Source organism: Erinaceus europaeus, chromosome 7 (genome assembly GCF_950295315.1).
Source record: "Erinaceus europaeus chromosome 7, mEriEur2.1, whole genome shotgun sequence".
NCBI lineage: Eukaryota > Metazoa > Chordata > Mammalia > Eulipotyphla > Erinaceidae > Erinaceus > Erinaceus europaeus.
In genome coordinates, this window is record NC_080168.1 from 118,010,982 (window position 1) to 118,033,616 (window position 22,635).

At 35.5% G+C, this 22,635-nt stretch overlaps 1 protein-coding gene across 1 annotated transcript in view; it reads left to right on the top strand.

Annotated features, from left to right (window-relative positions):
* LRRIQ1 (leucine rich repeats and IQ motif containing 1) overlaps positions 1–22,635 on the top strand; it is a 221,589-nt gene that overhangs the window by 57,834 nt on the left and 141,120 nt on the right. Inside the window, exons 12-16 of the mRNA XM_060193536.1 lie at positions 3,507–3,700; positions 4,266–4,393; positions 9,647–9,720; positions 11,012–11,105; positions 22,287–22,466. Coding sequence (XP_060049519.1) covers positions 3,507–3,700; positions 4,266–4,393; positions 9,647–9,720; positions 11,012–11,105; positions 22,287–22,466 — 670 coding nt within the window. The remainder of the gene's footprint in view (positions 1–3,506; positions 3,701–4,265; positions 4,394–9,646; positions 9,721–11,011; positions 11,106–22,286; positions 22,467–22,635) is intronic.

Consider the following 22,635-nt stretch of genomic DNA (forward strand, 5'->3'; position numbering starts at 1 on the left):
CAGCGTGTCAGAGTGAAACAAGGACAGGTGTGCTAGAAGAGGATGGGTTCAGAGAGGTAATGACAGGCAGATCACACAGGGTTTTGTGGGCTACCTAAAAGACTCAGGAGAACTTTCTCTTCATTATCAAACAGCCTTAAAATAGCTTGCACAAATTGTTCCTGCTTCCACTACACTCTGAGCACCTCCTTGATTATTCCATTAATGCTTCTGGCAACAGACTTCAGGTTTTCAACACTAGCAAAGCCTCGTCAGATTCCTTTGGCTTCTGTTGCTCATAACGATTGATTGCATATAACTCAGTGCAGATTGAAATGCCATTGACAGTTGTATATTTCACTCTTACTAAACATTTCTTTTAGCACACTTTTCCATTTACCTTATTCTATGTTCTCTTCTTGAGTGACCTTTGAAATATTTCACAAATCCATGATTCCTCATGCTCTGTGAGCTAATTGGAAAATACTATGTCTGAGTAGCTCCAAAAAAGTAAAAGCACTAGACCTATGAGAGCAAATGAAGATGTTTAAATATCTGGAAGGCATTTTATTTTTCTCAACTACAAAATCTGTATTAATTAGCCTATCTTGTTTTCTAAAAAATATTTATTTCCTTTTGTTGCCCTTGTTGTTTTGTTGTTGTAGTTGTTGTTGTTGATGATGCCATAGTTGTTGGATAGGATCGAGAGAAATCAAGAGAGGAGGGGACGATAGGGGGGGAGAGAAAGACACCTTCAGGCCTGCTTCACCACTTGTCCTTGCTGTTTGCACCACCTGTGCTTAACTCACTGTACTTCGCCCGACTCACTAGCGTACCTTCTACCTAGAGTACCTTTTAAAAAAATCCATTTCACTAGATTAATGATTGTTCATTACATAAGAGTAAAACTGATGCAAATTCTAGAATATCTTTTGGCTTGTTTCTGCACTTTCCTGCTTTTCATAGACATTGCATCCATTATATCATGCTATGGGAAATTTTATCAGGTAAGAAGTGTTTCTTTTTTCCCTTTATTGGGGGACTGATGGTTTACAGTTGACAGTAAAATACAGTAGTTGGTACATATGTAACACTTTTCAGTTTTCCACAGAACCCTCTACCCACCCACCTAGGTTCTCCTTCACCATCATGTTCCAGGACCTAAACACTCTTCCTTGCCCCAGAGTCCTTTATTTTGGTGCAATACACCAAATCCAGTCCAAGTTCTGCTATGTGTTTTCCTTTCTGTTTTTTTTTTTTTAACTTCTGTATCATCCCGTATCCATCTTTATAAGAAATATTTTATAAACAATAATTATCCATAATATTAAGTTACTTAACACAAACTTTTTAAGATATTGTAATTTTTGAGATAAAATATTTCTTGAAGTGTACCTCTACAAAATAGTTGACACTATATTTATAATTGTATTAGATTACTTGAATTTTTAAAATATATAGAATTAAGCTATCTTGAAATCTTGGAAATGTTACTTGATTCTTTTATTTCTATGTTTATAATACAAGCGGGTTATTTACTCTTTCTGTAGGTCATTATATTACTAAAAGAATAAATCTTGAGCTAAAAGTATTAAAGTTTTCAGGATAAATTTGCTGTGTAAATTTAGTTGTGTGCATAATTATTTCTTTAAATATAAATTATGATCAAAAAGGACTTTTAAAAAGGGGGAAACTCGTGTGTATGTCGACAATTATAAAATTATGGGGCTTTCATAGGAAAATCAGTGTGAGGCTTCATTCTCTGAAGACTAGCTTCAGTGACTCTCCTATGTGTAATACTTACTGAAGATGTTCTGCTTACCAGAGCTTAAACCAGACTCAAATGGTATTTTCATTTTTAGAATTGCTTATTTCATTTAACAGAGTAGTACCTATGGAAGCTTATATAGTTCAATAGTCAACCTAAATAACATTTTCTAGATTTTTATCTTCCATGAAACTTTTACATTCACAAATGCATTTCTCTTGCTAAATGAGTTCATGAAAAACAGTATTTTTGAGACACTCTGAAAAAGTGAAAGTATTAAGTCCATTAATGTAAATTAAGACATATTTGATGAAGGGCATTTTATTTTGTTCGACTATAAATCTACATATTTTTTCTAGTGCTAACTTTTTGTAGCTTATTCAAAGGTACCTGTTAGTTTTAGCCTTACAACCTGTGAGCTAAAATCTTAAGTCTCCACTAATGTTTATTAGATAGTATTATCCATAAAATCTTAGCTAATTAAGGCAAAAAGAGTCCTTGTAACAATCTTAAAAGACGTGAAGACAGTGTGCCATCATATTAATTTCTTCTAATATCATCACTAATTGTTCTTCTTGGGGATCTGTGCTTGATATCTTGTGTAGAAAAGTGGCATTTGAATGTACATTGCAGCTTAGGTAAGGATGAAAAATTTGAAGGCCCTGAAACTGAATTGAAAGCCATTTCTTCTTCTTTTTTTTTTTTTTTTAAACCTCCAGGTTATTGTTGGGACTCAATGCCTGCACTACAAATCCACTGCTCTTGGAGGCTATTTTTCCCTTTTGTTGCCCTTGTTGTTACCCTTGTTATTATTATCGTTATTATTGCATAGGACAGAGAGAAATCGAGAGAGGAGGGGAAGACAGAAAGGGGGAGAGAAAGACACCTGCAGACTTGCTTCACCACCCCTGAAGCGACCCACCTGCAGGTGGGGTATCGGGGGCTGGAACCGGGATCCTTACACTGGTCTTTTTGCTTTTCTCCGTGTGTGCTTAACCCACTGCACTACCGCCCGGCCCCCAAAAGCCATTTTTCTTAAAGTCTTTTCATATCTCTCTTGTTTCATTGATTTATGAAAATAAAGCAAGCAGTACTTAATGTTAGCTTTTTATTTAGTTCACTTTTTAATTGACATATAACTTTGTCATTTAAACTTCTGTCTCCAAGGTGCAAGTTTAAATAATAGTATTTTTAAAAATATATATTCCCTTTTGTTGCCCTTGTTGTTTTATTGTTGTAGTTATTATTGTTGTTGTTATTGATGCCGTTGTTGGATAGAACAGAGAGAAATGGAGAGAGGAGGGGAAGACAGAGAGGGGGAGAGAAAGACAGACACCTGTAGACCTGCTTCACTGTTTGTGAAGCGACTCTCCTGTAGGTGGGGAGCCGGGGCTCTAATCGGGATCCTTCTTTCGCTCCTTGAGCTTTGCGCCACTTGCGCTTAACCCTCTGCGCTATGGCCCGACGACTCCGTAAATAATAGTATTTTTTATAATGTTTCATCAGGAACTTTGGCCTAAGTATTCACTTTCAATTAGAAATGTTGATACATGAACAGGGGCTATTATTTAGGATAATATTGGAAGTTTTTCCTTTCTTATTTTCCCTTTGGGTGAGGGTGGGGTTATGACTCTTAACAGTTGTTTTATTTATATGATAATAGTGTTTATAATTTTATACGTCTGCATTGTGTGTATGAAGGTCTCCATTTGAATCTGGCAGAATACCTGATGTAAATGATGTAAAATTTTTCTTCCAGGTGGTTTAGAGTCTTTGAAAAATCTTCAGCAACTTGTTGTGGATCACAATCAATTAATTAGTACAAAGGGTCTTTGTGATACTCCTACCATTATCTACCTTGATTGTTCATATAACAACCTTACTGAAGTAGAGGGCATCGAAAGTTGTGGTTTGCTCCAGATACTGAAGCTCCAGGGAAATTATCTAAGCGAGGTAATTGTTTTGAATTAATTTCAGTGATAAAATTGATTTAAGATATGCAATTGAAATTTTGATCAAAAGAAAATTATGTTATGTTGATTTTAATTTTTCCCTTTTTTTGCTGTAGCTGCATTTGTTACCCAGTTTACTTGGAATTGCCATCCTCTATGTCTATTAAAAAATGTTCACTGTGATTAAATATTTGCAATTTTAATTTAACATTAGTTTTCAACATACTGAAATATAACAAGCTGTCATTTTCCAGTTTCATTTCAGTACATAAATGAGATTACATTTACCTATCATGAAATTCTAATTAAACTTTGCCATTAAATAAATACTTCCTATTGGAAACACAAATTTATTATGTAGTTATAGTTGGAATTTTGTTGAGAGTAAGAAATTTATAGTGTTATATTTTGATTTGTGATGTGACATCTACTAGAAAAGTACCTATTGTGGGTTTTGGGTTGTTTTTTTTTTTGTCTGTGTGTGGAGGGGTCTTGTTCTTTTACTTTGGCCAAATGATGAAAATATTTTGCTTGATTTGAGCTAACTGACCCCAATTCAAATCTAGCTTCCATCCTTGGAAAATCATGTTCTATTAAGAGAATTGCACTTGGATGATAACAGCATTTCAACTGTGGGAGCGTTTTCCTCGTGTTGGCTTCCGTTACTGCAAAACCTCACTCTGTCTCAAAACAGGTAAAGACCATTTTCTTAAGCAGTACACACAAAGAATAAATGTATGCTCTTCATAAATAGAATATCTATTAGGTTTCTCCATTAATTCAATGAAAGTTTATCACAATCAGTTCACACATAAGTAATATTATTTATAGAATTTAAAAGAAATAGTATGTTGACAAATCCTTGAAATTTGAGTCAAATTTTAGTTGTCAATATGTTGTGCTCATCTTGTTTCTTCTCAAAGATGTATCTGTAGAAAAATCTCAGGGCAGGTTTGTTTATATTTGTAAAGAATACAGTCCTTGGAAAACGGGAGGCAGTTAATTCAATTCAGAAGGATGTCTCATTCTCTCAAATGGTACTTATTAAGTCCTGCTCGTAAGATTTTTAATCTGCTCTCAACTTGCATGTCTTTTTGTAACTGTTAAGATTGATTTAAATTTGATTTCCCTAAGGATATAAAGTAACACTTAAAAAAATACCTTAACATTAAATGGAAATGGGTACCTGCCACAGAAGATCCATTTGAAACCACCAAACATCTGGATCTTTGCAGAGAATAACTGTCTAAAACCGAAACAGGAGCACAACATGTGTATGTGCTTGATATTTCATTGGGTCCTATTCATGTTAATATGATTAATTTGTTCATCAAAGGCACATGGAATAGGGGAAAGGCACTACCTTTTATAAGATGTTGCTTCTTTGAATTAGAGAATTCTTGAAAAAGAAGCAAAAATGACAACCCTATATGTATACATTTTCCCCTGACAACAACATTTTGTCTTGATTACCTCCACAATAGTATTCATCCTTTGCACATGTATGCTCCAACTAATTGGAGCATACATCAATTAGACTATTCCACTATTTGACAAATGAAAAACTAAATATAGATTAAAAATTCTCTCAATTTTTAAAACTCAGATCTAAAACTATGAAAGCAGCTTTGACTTGAAAAAGGCATCTATTCCAGAGCCAGCTGTAACAAATAACAAACTTTAAGTGAGATGGGACAACCACCAACCCACTGGGTCTTTTCACATTATTTTCCAACTAAGACATAAATTTTGAAACACTTAGTTGTGCTTTGGACATATGTAGTAAAAAACTGTGATGTATACATCTAATATATTTTATGGTAATGTATTTTAAACCATAATAATAAGTATATAATATGTAAAGAGTTTAAAGTTTTCTTCATCATCAAGAATAGTTTTCTAGGAATCATACCTTTAATTTCCTGGACAATTTTAATCATCAAGGGATATTATACTTAAACAAACTGCCTTAATGCTAGCTGCTAGACTTTTACCCTAGCACTGTGATAGGATGTATCCCTCAGTATTGATTTGATATGACTAGGAGTTATAAAATTAGACCACTCAGATATTTAGGGTTGATAACAATAGTTGGGATACTTACTCCAAATAACCCTTAGAATTTTATCTGCTTATCTTTGTTTATGTGAATGTTGAGGCTGTTGTCTATTTTACGGGACTATAAAGCTGAGTGGTATATTTCCGGGCTCTAAAAATCTCTTAGGTATAGAAGAGCCTAATCTTTTGATCTTAACACTATATCCCTAAGAGGTAAAATTATATATGATCATGTTAATTGTTTAATAAACTGTCACTTCCACTTGAGTATACTAATTATGGGTCTCTTTACAATGTAGCTATTTATGTGAGAATGAAGAGAGGAGGAAGGTCTGAGGTGACCAGAGAAGTGAGATGTAGAGAAACAAGCTATTACACTACTACTGCAGAGTAGTAGAATTATTTCCTAAAATCATGATGCAAAAATAATCTCCAGCTAGTGATATTTATTTATTTATTTATTTATTTATTACCAGAGCACTGCTCAGCTCTGGCTTATGATGTTTGGGAGTGGGGGGTGGGCGACTGAACCTGAGGGGCGTCAGGCATAAGAGTCTCTTTATGTAACCATCATACTACCTACACCCCTTCCAGCCAGGGATTTTTTTCATGATAATCGCACACCATTAACTGCAGGAATTATCCACTTTATATTAAGCTTTTGTACATGTCAAAGATTTCTTAGAAGCATATCAAGTTTGGTAAAAATCTGAGGTAATTAGGTCTGGATTTGAATTCTTAAATTTATAATTTCGCTACAAGTTATTGTTGAATAATCCTTATTACCTGAACCTCATTTTTATTTTTCACGTGTAAGAGGAGAAGAAATACCTCTCTTCTCTGTTATATGGGATTTTGTTGACAATCCAAAAGGAAAATGTATGGCAGCACATTTTGAGAATCTGAGAAATGTTTTATCAATTGATATTTGGATTTGTGGTTTGTATGAAGTTATATGTGTGTATGTATATGTTTTGAAATTTTTGATAACTTTTCATCACAAGGAAGGCATTATGAGTCCATATGTTTTTTTCCAACAAATGGGATACATATAAAGAATGATACTTAGTACATATTGTTTGAAATACTTGTTTCATCCCGACTTCTGTTTTAAATTTTCATTAGGACATGTGACTGTTTTAAGTTCAACTTAGTGGAGTCTTAACTGGTGGAGACTCTGGCTTCATAAGCCTTTCTACTTCCATTGAGACCCTAAGTAGGAGCAGAAAGTGGAAACTATTACCCATTGGCTGCTCATTGTACAAATCTTTTGCTTTTTGTCGTCTTTGAAATTTATATCTTTTTTATGCCCAGGGCTAATGTGACAAGGTCAAATGGTATTAGGTTTTCACTAATGTCCTTTGTCTCTCTGGTTTGAATTTTCTTGGAAAAAATATACAGAGAATGTCAGTAAAAGGAAAAGTTCTAGAGGTTTAAAAAAAAAAGAATTTTGCTATTAAATTTCTACCACCCTAATGAATAGTCATAAAGGCAATTGAATAGCCAGTATTCTTGATTAAAATTTCTAAAAGGGAAGTCAACATGCTTTTGAAGCATGACTATAGGAAAAGAAAATTTTATATTACATAAATATTTGACCAAAGCAAATACTTCTATACTTTGGATTTTTTGCAAAAGGAATTATTATTTCTAAAACTTGATTATTTTTACATGATATCTTCATACAAAATATGTTAGCTTTATATTTCCATATGACTTACATGATATCATGTAGCTTATATATCATGAGCTAATTGAAAAATGAAAAAATCAAATCTATTAAATTGTGAAAATTCTTTCAGTAGAATGACAAAAGATTTAGTATTAGAAATATATTGAAGGCATGAATAGCATGTTTGTTCATGAATACATTTATGATAATCATGTTTTCCCTTAAAGAACTTAAATTTTTAATAATCCAGAACATGCCCGAGTAGGAAATTCATAAAATCAGGACTTAAATCTTCCATGTATCAATCAAACCTTAAGCTGTCTTTCTTTCTTCCTCTGTCTTCTCTATCTTCCCCTCTCCCTTCCTCTACTCTTTCACCCTTTCTCTCTTCTCTTTCTCTCCTTTCTCTTTCCCTTTTTCTCTTTATTCCTCTCTTTTTTCTTTCTTTCTCTCTTAATGTACACAAGCCACTGCTGTCGATTTTATTATGAAAGAATTCATGTACAACTGTTTCTCTAGAAATGTAGTCATCAGTGTTTATTTTCCTTTGTTAACTCTAAACTTTTTTCTTCTGGATAACATAAGAAGTAGTGCTATATATGTTGTACGGTGACTGGCTACACACAGATCTTTTGCCTCATTATTTAGTCTGTATTTTCATCAGGAGTATCTTCTGTCTCTCTGCTAATGCAGAACAGGGTAGTACAAGTGAGGAGTCAAGGTCAATACAAAGGTTAGTTTTGTGCCAGATCCCCAGAGACTTCTAGTCACAGTATTATTCTGTAGGATTCTGACCTGGGTATAATACTATTTTCTTTTCTATAGCGGGGAATTGTTAGAAGTAAGATCTAAAATAAGATAATATTTATACCAGAACAACTGGAAGCATAACATAAAAACCAAGAAAGTAAGAGAAATAGAAATCAGTGCATAATTTTCCTATACCTAAAATACTCTATATTACCAATGTATAGAATTCCAGTGGATGGGTGGGTTCAAGTCAGAATACTCATATTTGTGATTAGAATATGTTTTATGCAAAGGAATCTTTAAAGGTTTTGATGAGTTGACTTTTGCAAATAGCCAGGGTTATGTGATCATACTTTATAGAGTAATAGCAGACTCATCCTAGTCAGAAATGCAAATAAAATTAAAGTTACTATTCACTAGAGAGCTTTTATTCCAAGGAGTGAATATTTTGAATATTTCTATGTTCCTTGCTTGGAAATGTATTTTTTTTCTTAACAATAATTGTAATTTAGAAAATGCCAAATTGTTAAATGTAGTTAGGAAATGTGTTATTATTAGAATTTGATAATGCATGCATTGATAAGAGTATTTATTTTAATTATTATTATATATTTCTACCAAATTTAAGTTCATTCTGTTGATGTAAAGCAATTTGTGATTATTGTGTTCTTTCAATTCATTGCTTATATTTTGCTCAGTATAAGTCTAGATACTTTTAAATCTAGTAAAAGAAACATTTTAAACAACAAGAAAGCAGTGACTAGTCACTTATCTCTTTCACTGAGAAGAGTGAAGATAACAGATAATAGATGTTTGTGTTTTTTTTATTCCTAAATATTTATGCATTTAAGTTAAAAAATGCAGAGTGATAATATAAAGTCTGTGTATATTTGGCCTTCTACAAAGACAAATACATAGAATAGTAGCAACAAGCCACATTTCAGTTTGTGTGACAATATACATCAGTGTGCACATTTGTGACTTGAAATTGATAACTTCACGATAATTTCTCCTTCTAAATTATTACAAATATATCATTATGCAGTCAGTACTTGGAATCTTATGACATGTTAAATAATTATAAGTGTTGTCACTAATTCTACTACTTTGTGCAAAATATTTATAAAGGTAGTTATATAAATACATAATATATATATGTATGTATATATATATATATATATATATATACACATTAATAATAATTTCTTAGAGGCAGAGAGAGTGAAAAAGACCATGGTAACAAAGTTTCCTTTAGTGTGGTAGGGATGGGCTAGATTCTGGGTTATGGGCATGCCAAAGCTGCATGCTATCCAAGTGAGCTATTTTGCCAAATACGTGTGTGTGTGTGTGTGTGTGTGTGTGTAATTGTATAGTTTTATATAATTATCTCATTTCTATATTGCTTTAGCAATAGTATTAAGAATTTTGCATGTGAACATCTTATAAATTCTGTGTTTTTGTTTTCAGTTTGACAAAAATTATACCACTTTTTCATTTTATTTCTTTGGAAAAACTAGATGTCAGCAACAACTGTCTTTCTGGTAAGTTTAAAAATACACACATTGGTTTTTAGAACGAGTTAAGGTGTTGTGAGCAACATGTTAAGGTGTTGTGAGCAAAAATGAATAGATGTTGATATTTACAGGTAACAGACCTATAGCATAGTATTCAAGGAGAAAAATTTTCTCCTCTACCCTCTGAAAGTCTCTAATTGCAGCCGTAACTCAGATAAGCAGGAGATTTATAGCCATTTCTTCTTCTTCTTCTTCTTTTTTTTTTTTTGCTTCCAGGGTTATTGCTGGAGCTAGGTGCCTACACCATGGATCCACTGCTCCTGGAGGCCATTCCCCCGCCCCTTTTGTTGCCCTTGTTGTAGCCTTGTTGTGGTTTTTGTTGTTGTTGAAGTTGTTCATTGTTGGATAGGACAGAGAGAAGTGGAGAGATGAGAGGAAGACAGAGGGGGAGAGAAAGACACCTTTAGACCTGCTTTACCGCCTGTGAAGCGACTCCCCTGCAGATGGGGAGCCGGGGGCTCCAACCAGGATCCTTACTCCTTCCTTGAGCTTTGTGCCAAGTGTACTTAACCCACTGAGCGACCACCCAACCCCCTAGGGTTTTTTTTCTTATATGTACTTAGAGTCTTTGTAAGAAAAAATATGATCCAAAGAAGCAGTTATAACTGAACAAGTATATATTGAGTTTTAAAAACCATTTTATTTATTTTATTTTAATGAGAAAAAGAAATATAGAAAGACCCAGAGAGAAAGACCAGAGCACTGCTTAGCTCTGGTTTATGGTGGTGCTAGGGAATGAATCAGAGACTTAGAAGCCTCAGGCATGAAATACTTTTGCATAACCCTTATGCTGTCTCCCAGGTCTCTAATGAGTTTAACACAGAGTAATTCCACTATAAATTACTAGATAACATCCCCTAGATTGACCCACAGCTTCTACTTTTGATCTATATAATCAATCTGTGGAATTATGTTTCAGTATATATAAATATATTTTTTTCTTTTGTTTTATTAGTGATTTAATATTAATTTACAAACTTATGGGAGAGCAGGGGTATAATTGCACACCATTCTCACCACCAGAGTTCTGAGTCCCGACTCCCTCCACTGGAAACTGCAGTAGTTCTCTCAAGCTTACAGACATGAGCTGATAAATATTCTTATATCTACCTGTCTGTATTTATATACATATATTTGTCCATTTCTTCCACAGTCTTGTCCTCTCTTCCCTCCAAGTCAGACCTACTCCCACTAATTAAAATGCTTGATGTTTTCTTCATATATGATACCTCTCATAGTGACTTTCATTTGTTTTTAGATCTTACAAGTGCAATGAGGTGGTTTGATGCATGTTACTCTCTTCGTGAATTGTTTCTCACAGGAAACCCACTCCTTCAGGAAATAAACTGGAGGTAAGAAGGTTGTTGCTGTTGTGTGTGCCCTTTTGTATTGTAGCAGAAAACACACTCTGATGAACATGGTTCAGTGTATACCAGCTACTTAGAAAAAAAGTTAATAATGAATAAGAAGTCATTCAACAAATGAATTTTGTAAAGCAACTTAAAACTTTCAAACAGCCTGACATATTTAGTTGCATTTATATGAACTAATGCAAATTTTAAACTGTAAGTCCAATTTGCACCATTGATTACGCAGTGATTTTAGTATGTTAACTTAGGTTGTTTTTATTTATAGAAATACACTTGGGAGACGGGCGGTAGTATAGTGGGTTAAGCACACGTGGCACAAAGCGCAAGGACTGGCATAAGGATCCAGTTCGAGCCCCTGGCTCCCCACCTGCAGGGGAGTCGCTTCACAGGCAGTGAAGCAGGTCTGCAGGTATCTTATCTTTCTTTCCCCCTCTGTCTCTTCCTCCTCTCTCCATTTCTCTCTGTCCTATCCAACAATGATGACAACAACAACAATAATAACTACAACAATAGAACAATAAGGGCAACAAAAGGGAATAAATTAAAAAAAAAGAAATACACTTGTTGAGAATCATTTTTCCTTAAAGTCATACAGATGATATGTCTTATTAAGATTATTTTCTATCTGCCAGTAATTCGGGTTTATTTTTCCTTTTAAAAGAGAAACTTCTGAGGGCTAGGCAGTGGTGCACCCAGTTGAGCTCACCATGCCATGCACAAGTACCTGAGATCAAGCTTCTGGTGCCCACCTGTTGTAAAAAAGATGAAGCAGCATTGCCGGCTTGTCTCTCTCTCTCTCCCTCTCTCCCACTTCCCTCTCAATTTCTCTCTGTGCTTCCAAGATAATAATAATAATAATAATAATAATAATAATAATAATAATAATAATAATAATGTAGTAGAACAACAACAGAAAGAGAAACTTTGGATCAATGACATAGCTCACCTGGGAGGGTGTCTCTCTCTCTCTCTCTCTCTCGCTCTGTGTGTGTGTGTGTGTGTGTGTGTGTGTGTGTGTGCCTCCAGGGTTATCACTGAGGCTCAGTGCCTGCACTATGAATCCACTGCTACTGGAGGCTATTTTTTTCCCTTTTGTTTCCCTTGTTGTTTATCATTGTCGTTGTTGTTAATGCTGTCCTTGTTCCATAGGACAAAGAGAAATCCAAGAGGAGGGGAAGACAGAGAGAGAGAGAGAGAGAAAGAAAGATAGGCACCTGCAGACCTGCTTCACTGCATGTGAAGTGACCCCCTGCAGGTGGGGAGCCCGGAGCTCAAACCGGGATCCTTATGCCCATCTTCCCCTGTTCCTGAGCTACGTGCCTTGTGCTCTTAACCCGCTGTGCTATTGCCATTTGTGCTGCTCAGGCTCAGGCTCAGAACACCAAAGTACCACTTAGGAATACTGTGGCACTTGGCTAGGGAGAGGGGGGTTTGGTCCTCTGGTGTTTCTCCCTCTATTCTGACTCTAACTGAAAAGGCAACCTGGAGTGGTGAAGCCCTCTTGATGACATTATTTATTATAAGAATATTTGATAAATAGTTTCATTTCACCTAGTAATTACATCATCTAAATCTGGCAGATGGGTGGCGTACTGGTTAGACACAAATAATGAGAAGCACAAGGGTCCTGGGTTCTAGCCCCCTCCCCCACACTCCCCACCTGCAGTAGGGATACTTCATAAGCAGTGAAGCAGGTCTCTCCTCTCCCTCCCTCTCTCCTTCCCTCTCTCCTTCCCTTCCCTTCCCCTCCTCCCTCTCCCTTCTTCTCCCTCTTCCCTCCCCCTTCCTCCCCTTCCTCCCTTTCTTCCCTTCTTCCCTTCCCTCCCTCTCCTCTCCCTCTCCTCCTCTCTCTCCCCTTCTCTCCCCTCTCTCCACCTCCCTCCCTCTCTCACCTTCCTCTTCCCACCCCTTCCTCTCCCCTTCCCTCTCCCCCCTCACTCTCAATTTCTCTGTTCTATCCAATAAAAAGGAATAAGCGGCCACCAGAAGTGGATTCATAGTGCCAGCACCAAGACCCAGCCCAGGGATAACCCTGGAGACATAGAAAAAGAAAGCAGCAGTACCCATTTTTAGAAAAAGCTTTTTGAGGGCCATGGTTTTCCTATTAGTTGTTGAATAGTGAAACATGAATCCTCTCGCTGATACAGAATCAGTTTACATCTAGACAGCTCAGTGCTGCTACTTGTAACAATTAGAAAGAAATTATATCTTTAGTACTCAGATCATTTTTAATTGTTGTTCATATGGCAGATTAACACCTGTGTTTTTTTAATGAACTGTGGTAAGTATATTGTGTAATGGTTTCTGTATATATCTGTTATAAATCTATCAAGGTATACATCCACATTTTGCTGTGTTTACTTTATGTGCATGTATGTACATAATATATACTTCATAGGTTATTTCATTTTTTCTGTTTTATTATTTTTCTTTTTCTATTGGCAGGCATTAATGGTTTTCAGTGAATATAGTTTCTGATACATTTGTAAAATTTCTCAACTTTTGTCACTAAGATTATCATCAGGGCTCAGTGCCTGCATGACTCTACTGTTCTGGTGACCATTTTTTCCTTTTCTTTATAAAGTGTGAGAACCAGAGAGCCAGAAAGCCAGAGAGGGGGAGGAGGTGGGGCTGAGAAGTAGAGACACTTGTGGTTCTGTTCCACCATTCCTGAAGCTTCCCCCTGATGGTGTGGCCTGGTGACTGGAACCTCAGTCCTCATGCATGATAATATCAGGACTCAAGACAGGTGAGCCACCATTTGGCCACCTGTACTTCATATTTTAAAGGCTATATTTAATTAGAAATAACACTAGAGAAAATGACTAATATGGGCTGGCGAAATAGTTCACTTAGTGCATTGCTTTGCAGAATGCAACCTGGGTTGAAGCCAAGCCCTCAGTGCATTTGGTGCTGCAGTCTCTTTTCCTGTCTCTTTTTGCCTCACTTCCTCTGTTTCTATCTAAAAATAATAAACAAAATGAGTAATATTAATGTAAATCACTTATGTATAGTTTTTATGTTTAAGTGACTTTTTTTTTTTGGTCAAGGGGCTTCACCACTCTGGGATAACTTTTTCTGAGAGAGAGAGAGAGAGAGAGAGAGAGATCATGGAACCAGTGCTTCAGAGATAACTTTTTCTCAGAGAGAGAGAGAGAGAGAGAGAGAGAGAGGGAGAGAGAGAGATGTATATCATGGAACCAGTGCTTCATTCAGTACTGGGGGCTTTGAACCTGGGTCACATTCATACCGAAACAGACATTCTCAGAGGTGAGCTATCTTTCTGGCTCCCAAGTTTAACTTTTCTAAGTTACAGTAGTACCAATTCAGAAATTTTAACCATTAAGTTTCATTTAAATCAGTTAGCCTAGTACAGTCTTGTAATTTTTAGAAGACAATCATTTATCTAAAGAATTTTAAAATCCAGTATTATATCTGACATGAATTTCTCAATGAAAAGTCTAGCTCAAACTTTAAGCAGTATGTTCTAATGAACTTTAAGTAACCCCCTGATACCAACAGAGGGATTAGTTATAGATGTTCCCAAATGGCTTTTTTACTTTCAAGTCTAGCCAGTGATAACACGGACAAAACTGATGTACTACACACACACACACACAAAATATATATATATCTTTTTAAAACTTAATCTACAGACTCAGTTTGGAATCTCCTTTGGGAATGTGTTTCATTCATTAATGATTAATAGAACTTCTTAAGTGACAGAATATTCACCAGGAAGTTTTCACTAAGTGAAATATTGACTCAGCCCTTGACTAGGAGGAGCCCAGCTGGAAAAACGAATGCTGAGCCCTCACTGTATTCGTAGACTTCATTTTCAACATGAATCAACTTGGTGCAACATTTTGTAATACACTCCTCATAGGCTTTTCTAAAGCAATATTTGAACTTAGGGCCAATTCATATATTAGTATGTGTACACAGAATCTGAGAATTGTTCCTTTAAACACAGAGAAAATCTGCTTAAAATACAACGCTCACTGCTGTCTAACTTTTTTCTTAACTGTCACACTTTTATTAAGAACACTTTCCATAATAAGTGAAGAGGTAGTTCATAGAATGTCTAACAGCAGATTTAGAACAGCTATTCACCAGCTGAAATAAAATGTTCTGGGTTGTTTGCTCAGGAAAATACTTTGGTAGTGGTGACACTCGTCACTTAGAATTACAGAGCTTCTTATATATTAAAACAAATTAAAACGGTATCTGATTTACAGCAAAGCCAGTGTGGAGTGTGTCTATAGTGAAATAGTAAATAACTGTGACATTGGAAAACTTTTTTCCTCATGTAAGTGATTCAGCTTTATTCACAATCTCAGGGTTTATATGTGCTTAGTAATCAAGACAGGAATTTTTTAAACCAAATTATGTGAAAGAGAGTCTCTCCTTTTAAGTTTTCCAGGTGAATCCATAAGATATAAATGTTGGCTGAGTGAAGTTTTAAAAGATCATCTTTCTACTTCTGAATATAACTTTTAGGGATATCACTACTTTTGATAGTTGTCTTGCCCTACAAAACTATTTTTAGCAATAATTTGACTCCTTTGCAATAAATTAAAAAACTCAAAATGGTGTCCCAGCCTTAAATAACTAACAAAACTAAAATTGTATAACTCAATGAATTCAAAATGTTCTCTCAAAAAATAGATGGTCTAGGAACTTTTTAATTATAGAGGTGATGAATATATATCAAAAAGTTCCAAGTGTAAAATTCAGGCTCCTGTTTGGTCCATATTTTCTAGATTATTCCATGTAGTTCAAATATTATACTTAATTGCATCTATGTCAACAAATTTTTCCAAAATGTAGTATTAGATGATAGAATATTAATTTTCCCCTTGTGATTTCACATTAGTAAACACTTGAACTGTTTCTAAGAAATATCATTCACAACAGTTAGATATTAACTTAATGTGTATTATTTTTGAATTTTTTTTATTTACCTGTGGCATTGATAATTTATTTTATTAAATGAAATATACTTCTGGAAAAATTTTGGTTTGGTTATTAATCGGATATGTTTGTTTCTCAGATTACATTAAATGCAGCCCCTTATTGTGCCATCAGCTATTTTTCTTTTTTTTTTTTTCCCTTCAGGGTTATTGCTGGGGCTCAGTGCTTGCACTACTAATCCACTGCTCCTGGAGGCTATTTTTTCCCTTTTGTTACCCTTGTTGTTTGTTGTTGTTGTTATTATTGCTGTCCTTGCTAGATAGGACAAAGAGAAATCGAGAAAGGACAGGAAGACAAAGTGGGGGAGAGAAAGGCACCTGCAGAGCTGCTTCACCACATGTGAGGCGACCCTCCTGTAGGTAGGTAGCTGGTGCTTGAATTGAAATCCTTAAGCTGGTTCTTGTGTGCTTCCCGCCATGTGCGCTTAACCCACTGTGCTACCACCCATCCCACGCTATTTTCTTTTTTATTGAAATGTTCAGTTTTATTTATTTTATATGAGAAAGAGAAGCCAGATCACAACTTATATCTGGTGCCAGATTGAGCACAGGGTCTCTCTCTCTCTCTGTCTCTCTCTCTCTCTGTCTCTCTCTCCCACACACACACACACACACACACACACACATCCTGCACTCTACCCACCTAGCTAACCCCCCAGAACACCTGTGATCAATATAAAAAACGTTGGTTGTTGGTTCTCATATATTTGTCATGTACTATTGGTTTTTCTAGAAAATGTTAATAATAAGTGGACAGATCACTGGCAGTAATTGCCAGGACCCATAATACTTCTTAGTTAACAACATTAACCAAGGTCTACTGTTAATATGTAGTTTTTTTTATTTACTTAAACCTGAATATCTTTGATTCTGATTATGTGGTAGTCTATTTTCCTTATATTCAGTAGTTCTTTTTCTTTAAGTTATAAGAAAGACTATATATGGTACCAACATTGAACCCATTGTCTAGAATGACTATAATCTGTCAATCCTCATTCTTTTTAATGACCAGGTCCACTCTGGAGACTATGGTGAATCTCAAGGGCTATTTCCGTCAAATCCCCGGGGCCTTATCTTTGTTGTTTTATAGCTTTGGAAATAAATTCAAAAAAATGAGACAGTAATGGAATTGGAGCAACTTTCAGCTAGATTTTCTTGAACCCATGACCAGTATAGGTCCTTGGCATAACTACTTTTACAAAGTCTTTCAGTTACATTTCTTGTGTACCTCTTCAAATACCATCTTGGAGGACTGGAGTTTTCACCTCAAAAAAGTTAGAGTGCTTAAGATAAAAAATAGATTATTAGATTCTGTTGTTCTCAATATAGCAGCAGCCAAGAAACAAAAGATCAAATGGGATGAAACAATCTTCCATTTGTTGATACTTCTTCACCTAACTAGAAGAAGAAAATCTCTTTCATTAATTTTTTTTTTACTAACAAGTTGTACCTATTTCAAAGACTAGAATCTGTCACTGGCATATTTCATTCCACATAATAAACAGATGAATTCTAGAGACCCAGCTTATTCTCATGGGTTAGTTCTATCAAGTCCTTGAAGTCTTGTCTTTGTCCTTTGGGGGAAATTAATGCCAAGAAGTAGGATAGTAATAGAATTTGTGCATTTTTTAAAACTAGATGAACTTTGATAAATTTATTTTCAGTTCCATTTATTATCACATTTCACAATTTTCTATTTCATACCTAGCATTTTAATTATAATAAGTTATTTGGATGCTGTGGTCATATCTTCAAGAAAATGAGGCACGTTACTTTGATAAAAATTTATAAGGTAATGCAGGTTGTATAATGAGTATAGTATAGTTATTTGATCCTTTCATTATATTTTGACTGTTATAGTTTTAATTTCAGGAGGTAATTCTTTGCTTTCATGAGAACTTCAGTCAAAGATTTCATCTTATATTTAATGTTGTACTTTCGTGCTGAGTACTACTGATGACAGCACCTCCGTGATGAATAGCCATTATCTTACTATAATACCGCCTCCAAAATCATATCTTAGAAACACATAGATGTCATTTATTTAACCCTTTGTGACTGTTTATGATTTGGCAAGCATTTGCTAGCTTTACATCTACTACAAACACTCAAAACATATGAGTATAAATTTTATTAATTGGTATTTTATCTCCTTGTGAACACTGCTAAAACTTCTGATAATTATATTGGAGAGCCAACCCTAACTGCTGTCTCTTTCCTTCTTTAAATATCTGTAAGAGGGTAAAAAAAACATTACTTCTGAATAGAATGGAAGAAGATGGGGAGTTACTAACTTGTTTCATAACGTCAATATATCAAAGTGGCTGCTTCTCTCTTTTGCTTAGATGAGCTCAGACCTACCAGTAGTGATCTTTTGTTTATTACTATAACTACTAAGATCACATGTGTGCATAAGGAGGTATAATTTTGATTGACTGTAAGCACTTTTGTTTGAATGAGTCACTTCAAAAGTGATAACTGAACTTGGATTTTGCTCAGTGTTTGCATGAATGGATATGCCAACATTAGCCATATAGTCTAAGAAAGAGCTAATGCTAGAACTCTGACTAGAGTTTTTTAGAGTTTGCCTTCTTTTTTTTTTCTTTGCCACCAGGGTTATGGCTGGAACTAGGTGTCTGCAAGAAAATCCACCCCTCCCAGTGGCCATTTTTTCCCTTTTTAAAAAATTGAGATAGCAACAGAGAGAAATAGGATGAGAGAAGGGAAGAGAAAGAGAGACACCTGCAGTCTTCATCACTTGTGAAGCTTTCCACCCACCCCCATCCTCGCAGTTGGTGGCTAGGGGCTCAAACACCTGTCCTGGCACATGGTAACTTGTGTGTTTTACCTGTTGCACCACTGCCCCTAGTGTAATACTTGGTGTAATACATTTTGTGGGGTTTGACAAATGTATAATGATATCTGTAATATAGGGGCATATAGAATAAATTTCACTGCTCTCAGTGGTCAACCTATTCATTTTCCCCTTACCCTAACCCCTGGGAATCACTAGTTCTGTTTTGTTTTATTATTATTATTATTTAATATTTATTTTATTTATTTATTCCCTTTTGTTGCCCTTGTTGTTTTATTTTTGTAGTTATTATTGTTGTTGTTGTTGTTGTTGGATAGGACAGAGAGAAATGGAGAGAGGAGGGGAAGACAGAGAGGAGGAGAGAAAGACAGACACCTGCAGACCTGCTTCACCACCTGTGAAGCGACTCCCCTGCAGGTGGGGAGCTGGGGTTCGAACCGGGATCCTTATGCCGGTCCTTGTGCTTTGCACCACCTGCGTTTAACCCGCTGCACTACAGCCCGACTCCCTTGTTTTATTATTATTATTATTTACTATTTTATTTATTTATTATTGGCTAGAGACAGAGAGAAAGTGAGAGAGCAGGGGCAGATAAAGACAGAGAGTCACCTGCAGTCTTGCTTCACTGTTCGTGAAGCTTTCCCCCTGCAGGTAGGGCCCTGGGGCTTGAACCCAGGTCCTTTGGCACTATGATGTGAGTGCTTAACCAGGTGCACCACCTCTTGGTACTGTTATTTTTTTTCCCTCTGCAATTTTACTTTTTCAAAATGTCACATAGTAGTAATTATATAGCCATTTTGGGTTGACTTCCTTCATAAGTAACATGCATTAAAATTTTTACTGTGTTACTCCTGGCCTGATACTCATTTCTTTGAGTGTTAAATCATCTGCCACTGTATGGCTATATCATGGTTTAAGATATTAGTTCATCATGATTATTTTCAAATTTTGAAAATTACCAGTCAAGCTTCTGTAAGCATCCTATGTGCAGATTCTTGTACAATTACAGTTTTGAGTTAATTTGGGTAAGTATCAAGGAACCTGGTAGCTGAATTGAATGATAAGAGTATATATATTTATATTTGAGATAGTTTCCTTGTGGGAAGATGCTTGCTTTGCCATGAACACAGCCCAGATTTAAGCCTAGCTGCCACTGCACTGGGGGAAGCTTTGGTGCTGTCTATCTCTGTCTGTATCTCTTGATGTGAAAATGACAGCCCAGAGCAGAGAACTCCCAGTGAAGACTAGTAATAGTAATAATAATAGTAGTAGTAATATGTTTTTACTTTTATAATACATTTTTGTTTATATATCAAGACTTAATGAAAATTTCTTTTTCCTCATAGTCTCATCTGCATTTGATATATTAATTGTTTTGACTTTTGATTATTCCAATAATTAGTGATATATTGTGTTTTGATTTGCAATGTCCTAAAGATACCAATTGGAGCATCTCTGTATTTATTTTTTTTCCTCTGGTCCCATTTTTGTTTGTTTGCTTTGTTTTTGCCACCAAATTTATCTCTGGGGCTTGGTGCTTGCATATACGGATCCAGGGACCATTTTTCTATTTATTTATTTATTTATTTATTTTTATTTATTTTTTTATGAAGCAGTTCTTTTTTTAATTTATTTTTTATTTAAGAAAGGATAAATTAACAAATCCATAGGGTAGGAGGGGTACAACTCCACACAATTCCCACCACTCAATCTCCATATCCCACCCCCTCCCCTGATTGCTTTCCCATTCTCTTTCCCTCTGGGAGCATTGAGAGGGAAAGAGAAAAAGAGACATCTGCAGACCTACTTCACTGACCATGAGGCTTTCTCCCTACTGGTGGGGAGCTAGGACTCAAACCTGGGTTCTCACAAATGCCACCAGCAACTTTTAAAAAATACTTATTTATTTACTACTTTTTGCTGCCCTTGTTGTTTTATTGTTGTAGTTATTATTGTTGTCATCGCTGTTGGATAGAACAGAGAAAATGGAGAGAGGAGGGGAAGACAAGAGATGGGGAGAGAAAGACAGACAACTGCAGACCTGTTTCACCTCCTGTGAAGCGACTGCCCTGCAGGTGGGGGGCCGGGGGCTCAAACTGGGATCCTTACGCTGGTCCTTGGGCTTTGCCACCAGCAACTTTATATCTCCTATAGTATGATGTTTTTAAGGTCTTTGGTTATTTCTTTCTCTCTGTCTTTTTTCTTATTTTTGAGATTTGATGAGTCATTTGTTTTATTTTAATTAAAAATGTAATATAATTTTATTAAGGATTACATAATGGTTTACAAGATCATAAGATTCTAGGACTATAGTTCAACATTATTGGCTTCGTTTTTAAAATCAGGGTATTTATTGTCTTGAGTTAGGAGTTTGTTGTATATTTTATATATAGTCTATCAGATATGCCTTTTACAAATAGTTTCTCCTGATGTATGACTTTTTGTCTCTTGCTTGATATTGTCTTCCAGTAGAACTTTTTTTTTCAAACTTACTAGTTTAACTGATTACTTTTTACTATGCTGTGCATCTGTTATTTTAAGAAGTTATAGATATATTTAAGAATATGTAGGATTTTGCCCTTATATTCTAGTACCTCTGGGGATTTTTCTGTGAGATTCACTTTGAATTATTTTTAAGGAGGGGGAAAAGCCTGTGACTAGATTTTTTTTCATGTGGGCACTGCTTTTCTAGTACAATTTGCCTTTTTCATTTTATTGCATTTTATTCTTTGTTGAATGTTAGTTGACTGTATTTCTGGTTTTTTTTTTAAATCGTTTTATTTGGTGGTTAACAGTTTACATTACAGTCGTTGGCACATGAGTATAATTTCTCATTTCCCCATGATAGGCGTCTGCAAAACATTTTCACCCCCAACTTGGGCTCTTTTCATTATCATATGCCAAGACCTTGACCCCTCACTCCAACCCTCTCCCTGCCCTTCTTCCTCAGACTGCTTGGCTCTCGTGAAATGTGCCAAAATCAGTCCAAGTTTTACTTTGTGTATTCACCCTTCTCTTTTTGACTTATATCACCTTAACATGATTTTTTTTTCTTTTTTTTTATTATTTATATTCCCTTTTGTTGCCTTTTCTTATTATTGTTGTGGTTATTATTGTTGATGTTGATGTCGTTGTTGTTGGATAGGACAGAAAGAAATGGAGAGAGGAGAAGAAGACAGAGAGAGGGAGAGGAAGACACCTGCAGCAGACCTGTTTCACCCCTGTGAAGGGACTTCCCTACAGGAGGGGAGCCGGGAGCTCGAACTGGGATCCTTATACCGGTCTTTGCGCTTTGTGCCACATGTGCCTAACCCACTGCACTACTGCCCGACCTCCCCCCATAACATGATTTCTTATTGTTTCTGTTTTCGATAGGAGTTCTCTACTTAAACTCTTACCTGCTCTAAGGATACTCGATGATGAAATACTAAATTCTCATTCAGAAAGCTACACTGATGACTGCTATCATCCAGAATTGGAATATTTTATGGTACTTTGTCAGTCCCAGATTAGAAAATTCAACTTATTATTGGAAAACTATATTACTGGAAATGGGTAAGACCTTTCCCTTGCCATATTTAAAAGAAATAATGCAATATATGTATGATTAAAAGCGATATTAATACTACCAAATGTTTTTGGAGTAGGACGGTATGTTTTAGAGGTAGTGACCATCTGAGAGAAATTTCTGGGTTTCATCATTTAATGTTTGAAATGCATTACT